Source organism: Geospiza fortis, unplaced genomic scaffold (assembly GCF_000277835.1).
Source record: "Geospiza fortis unplaced genomic scaffold, GeoFor_1.0 scaffold450, whole genome shotgun sequence".
In the NCBI taxonomy this organism is placed as follows: Eukaryota; Metazoa; Chordata; class Aves; order Passeriformes; family Thraupidae; genus Geospiza; species Geospiza fortis.
Genome location: NW_005054416.1, coordinates 2390202 through 2395508, shown reverse-complemented (window position 1 = coordinate 2395508; position 5307 = coordinate 2390202). Strand labels below are relative to the sequence as shown.

Sequence of the window (5307 nt, the reverse complement as noted above, 5' to 3'; positions counted from 1 at the left end):
GGGGTAGCCCCATGAGGGGCAGCGCAGGGGGGCGGCTGAAGAAGGGCAGGACTGAGGGGGGCTTCTCCATGCGGGCGGGGGGCAGCGCGTTCTCCGTCGGCGTCGCCCGGCCATCCACCGCATCCATGGAATCCCGGGAGTGGGCCCGCGGCGGCACACCTGGAAGTGGCACGGGGAAAGAGCTGTGAGATGCAGCTGGAGGGTGTCCGGGTCTCTGAGACCTCCTGCTCCTCCTCTTCCTCCCACCCCTGGAGGGCTGGAGGTGCCCAGAGAGAGATCCAGCCGGCCACACATATCCTCCACTTCCATGTGTTTTTCCAAGAGGGGCCCAGCTTTCCAGCAAGACCCCGCACAGTGCCCTGGGGACAGGCAGGTCACAGGGACAGGAGCCAAAAGCCACAAGGAATGGTGAGAGATCCCCAAAGACCTGGAGAGCCTGAGATCCACACATGGATTTGGAGAGGGCCAAGCATGGAAGAGCATTAGGGGACAGAACTCAAGTGCTGACAGCAACGGAGCTGCTGCTAGAGGAAGGAAAACTCAGCATTCCGAGAGGGTCAAGAAGCCTTGCTCTATCCAAAGAGGCACTGAGGATGAGACAGAAGGGGTGTGACAGGAACCACGGCTCCCAGCTGTGCCAAAAGGCTGCATGGGAGCTCTGCTGTGCCCTGGGGGCAGCCGGAACTCGGCCCAGGGAACACTCCCTGCTCCACCAAATCTGCAGGGCAAGTTGGGACACAGCCTAAGCACCAAGCAGCCGATCCCCTCGGGCACCTGAGCCAAAGGAAGGGAGCGAAGCAACTCTGCTGGGAAGGGGGAGTTTTCCTTGCACAAAACATGCCAAGGGATCTACAACGACCAGAGCTGGCCAAGACCTCCTCAGACATGCTCCTGCCAGGACAATCCCTGCGGATCCCATCGCATCGCTGCGGAGTGAGGCCAGGACCACCTATCGCCATTGAGGGACGCCCACGGCCAGGCCCCAGCTGGAATATTCCTCCAGTGTTGGGCACCTTACCTCCGCAGGGATGGAAAAATTCTGGAGCAGATCCAGAGAGGAGCTACTAATAGATATGGAGGGTCTTAGCTATGCTGAGAGCCTGAAGAGCTTAAGCCCATTCAGTTTGGAGAGGAGGAGGAAGAGGCTACGAGGGATCTTCGCAGTGTGGGAGCACCTAAAAGGGGATCATAAAGACTCGGGTCAGGAGCTAATCCGGCTCAGGAATGGGAAAAACAACCCCCAGATGCTCCTGGCAACGTTTCCCCCCATCCCAAGGGCTCGCTGGGCTGGGCCTGGCAGCTGATCTGGGGGGATTTGGGATGTGTGTGAGATGGAACCCCCCGCCCGCCTCACACCGGCACCGCACTCACGTTTGCGAGCCTGAGCCTCGAACTGCGACAGGTTCTGTCGGGTCGCCAGCCTCACCTCCACCTTGTCTCCATTCAGGATCTTTCCAGGAAGCAGCTCCAGGAGTTTATGGACCGAGTTCTCGGAGGCCACCACCACCTCCGCGTACCTGCGTGGCAGAGAGGGAGGTTGAGCCCTGAACCCACTGCAGAGAACTCCCCCAGACCCTCCTCCTGATCCCATCCCACTGCTCCACACCCCCTCCTCACTTTTCCATGCTCTTTGGGATGCTCCATGGATTCCCTGTCCCAGGCAGGAAAAGCACTGGCTGCTCCCTCACCTTCCACCAAACAATGGATGTGGCCATGAGGGCCTGGCTCCCATCATTCCCACCCGAAACTCCGTTGGCTCTCACCCCTTGGATTGGCCATTGGCTCGGTTCTCGGCGAATTTCAGCTCCACCACGTCATAGACTCCAATGGAGCGGATGGTCTGGATCAGCTGCTGGTCAGTCGTCCACTGAGGGCATAGAGAACAGGCTGGTATCCATGTCTGTCCCCAGTGTCCCCCATCCACCTGAGGAATGTCACCCCAGACTTCCTCAGGGAGCTTAAAATCATCTGGAACAAGCCTTGGGAATGGATAACAACAACAGGTTCTGACAAGACAGAGCCTTCCCAAAACTGCATCCCTGAACAGGAGAAGGCAACTCAGGAGCAACACCCCAAAGTCACAGCTTCAAAGGGACATCAGCAGATACCTCAGCCCAGAAGCTCCTCAGGGATACAAATCCCTTTTCCCTGAGGATCACAAAGCCAAGCCCAGCTCACAATCCAGCTCAGGACTGAGGAGGAGCAGGCCCCTCAAAATCCCTGCCACTCCCCTAGAGAGCCCAGCAGCGCCTCAGAGGTTCCCCTGGAATCCCGAATTTCCCAGGAAGATGAGCTCACCCAGGAGAAGCTCCCGACATAGACGGCGGCCCTCTTGTTCCGGAGGCCGCTGTAGGTGTACAGGATGGCCGGGGGTTTGCTGTTGGGCTTGGGAGATGGCTCCTGACGGATCTCCGGAGGCGCTTCCGAGCTGCTGGAACGCTTTTCCTGGGGCTGGGAGCTGGCTGCTAACACATCGTCGTAGAGATCCATCTGGTCAGCATTACTGAACTCCGGGTCCTGCTGGGAAAACGTCATGAGATCCTGCCTTGGGAAGGGCTTGGGAAGCCTTCTTTGCTCTTCCCAAACTGCTGTCCCAATTCCCAAGAGGAATTTCCAAGCTGAGTTCAAAGGTTTAAGGCCCAAATCACTTGGTTTGGGTCTATGCACAGTTGGGAATTACAGCCACCCCTTGCCTGGGCAATCCCAAAAAACAGGATGATGGTCTCTGATTTCATGGAATCATGAAATGGTTGGGGTTGGAATAAGGACCTTAAGGATCATCCCATCCCACCCCCCGCCATGGGACACCTTCCATTATCCTAGGTTGCTCCAAGCTCTGTCCAACCTGGCCTGGAACACTTCCAGGGATGGAGCAGCCACAGTTTCCCTGGAAATCCATTCCAGGGCTTCACCATCCTCACAGGGAAGAAATTCTTCCCAATATCTCATCTAAACCCCCACTGAGCTCCAGCACATTCCAAGGACCAGCCCACTTGGATCCCACACAATAGGACAAGACTCTGTGGCTACCACCAGGAAGAAATTCCCAATTTGGAGGGCAAGAATTCAATGGTGGAAAACCAAATGCCCTCCAGGGATGAGCCTGTCCTTGGCAACACATGCTTCCCAAAAATCCAACCTGGGAATTCCACACCCCCCTCAAACCATGCCCAGCACCCCAAACTTGCTCATTTTTGGGAAAAAAAAAGCCCTTTCTAGGGTAGGAGCTCCCACACATTGGATCTGTCCCTTTGGCAGAGGAAGCTCAGGAAGCGCCAGAGCTGGGAATTCCAGCATGTCCTAGATCTGCCTCCCAATTCCCACTCTGTCTCAGGCTATATTTAATTTGGAATGTCCAGCAAGTTCTGTGTTTACTATGGATCCCAGTTCCTCATTCAGATTGTGCCGAGTGTTTCATCCCACAAAATCACTCTATGAGGATCTATCCCACAGGAGCTGGTGTGCCACAAAAACCAGAGGTTCTGCTCCCAAATTTTCAATTCCAGGCAGTTTGGACAGTGTTTTCTGCTAGAGACAGTCTGAGGGTCAGGGCATTGCAAACATCCTCTTGGGAGCTGGACAAAGAAGGATGCTCAGCACACAGCTTTCCAAGGATTGTGGAAATCCAGGAATCCAAAAATCCAACCATTTTCCCTCTCCCTGAACTTTTGCATCCAGCTCTTGCCCTGGAGCTGATAAAAGAATGATTTGAAAAGGGAGCTGTAGTTTTGTGTTCATTTCCCAAAAAAGCTCAAGTGTTTGGTTAATCCAACTCCCACGCTCCCACCTCCACCAGGAGCCTTTGGACACAGCCCAAGGCTGGAAGATTCCCGCCTGGAAGTTTCAGAAAGTCAAGACCAAAAATAGGAAGGAGGGGCTAGAGGGGGAATCCCTTGGAATCCCTCAGTTCTGCTACTTAGGGGATTCAGCTTGGGAGATTTTAGGGATTCTCCTGCTCCCCATCCATGCACACTGAGCTGAGGTGCACAGGGATGAAGCTGGGCACTGTTAGAGGGAATCACCACGTGGGAATGTGGGATTTGGAATTACACTGGCATCCCTGGAGTGCCACAGGGACACCACAGCACCTCCCCACTGCTTTGTTCCTGGCATGGATTCATTCCAGGTGCTCTCCTGCCACACATCCCAGAGGAACGAACATGCCAGAGTCATTGGCCTGGATCACCATTCCAGCTTTGAGAAAATCCTCCATCCACTTGGTCCTCCCAGGAGATTCCATGGGATAGTCTCATCCAATAACCAGAAGAAGCTTCTCTTGATCACCAGGAGTTCACAGGAATTCCTTTCTCCATGGTGATTCCTTCCTCCGTGTGCTTTGCTTCCAGTTTCCATGACTTTTCCTCTTGCCAACTTCTCTCCACAAGCTTTCCATGGCAGTTTCGAATTTTCCAACATCTGCCTTCGCACTTGCTTTCCCATATCCATGAACTCCCTAAAATCTGCTTCTCCAACACCCCCTTCCTTCATCATTTCCTGCTGTGAATCCCAGATACTCCTGGGATGGGACAAGCAGCACAGGAACAGCAAGCTCCTGCACAGATTCCCAGCCTGGGTGATCCCATGGATTTGGCTCCTGGTATCCCCTCACCGTGTAATTCCCTGGAAATGCCTCTTCCAGCTGGGATTTCTCATTTTTCCAACCAGGACACAGCTAAGCTCTTAAATCCCAAACATTCCGTGACCAGCCACGTGTCACAACCCACAGGGAAACCCTTTAATCACAGCTGGAGGTGGCAGCCACCGAGATTTGGGAACGATTGGGAATGATCCTTCCCTTTTCCCAGCCACACCAGTTGCATCTTCCACTGGGATGAGCTGCAGGACACTGGGATCTCTTCCTGAAAGAAAAGGGGGGGGATCTGCACCCCCATCGCAGCCCTCACCTGGGTGAACTCCTCGTCGGCGTAGATGTCAATCAGATCCACTCCCTCGGACATATTTCCAGAGGCGGGGAGAGCGGGAGGCCCGGCTGGGACCGGGCGGAGCCAGGACACGGAAGGTGCTCTGGGAATGGGGGGCAGGGGGTCACTGAGGCCTTGGGGAGCCGCTGGGGGCGTCCCCCCAAATCCCTGTGAGCCCCAAATCTCCTTTCCTCACCCCAGGTACTGTGTTCCCCTAAATCCCCTCTTCCCTCCAAATACTTGTGCCCCCCCCGCTAAATGCCTTCTACCCCCTAAATCCCCTCTGCCTCTCAAATCCCCTCGTCCCCCTAAATCCGTGTCCCCCCAAATCCCATGTGCCCCCTAAATCCCTGTGTCCCCCGAATCCCCTCTGCTCCCTAAATCC

The 5307-nt window shown here is 55.2% G+C and overlaps 1 protein-coding gene across 1 annotated transcript in view; it reads right to left on the bottom strand.

Annotated features, from left to right (window-relative positions):
* Positions 1-5154, bottom strand: part of CPSF7 (cleavage and polyadenylation specific factor 7) — a 7170-nt gene extending 2016 nt beyond the window's left edge. Inside the window, 6 exon segments of the mRNA XM_031061552.1 lie at position 1; positions 4-159; positions 1372-1517; positions 1764-1867; positions 2299-2517; positions 4905-5154. The exon segment at position 1 is cut by the window's left edge and continues 210 nt beyond it. Of these exon segments, the coding sequence (XP_030917412.1) occupies position 1; positions 4-159; positions 1372-1517; positions 1764-1867; positions 2299-2517; positions 4905-4958 (680 nt within the window). The 5' untranslated portion in view covers positions 4959-5154.
* Between the last annotated feature and the right edge of the window lie 153 nt (positions 5155-5307).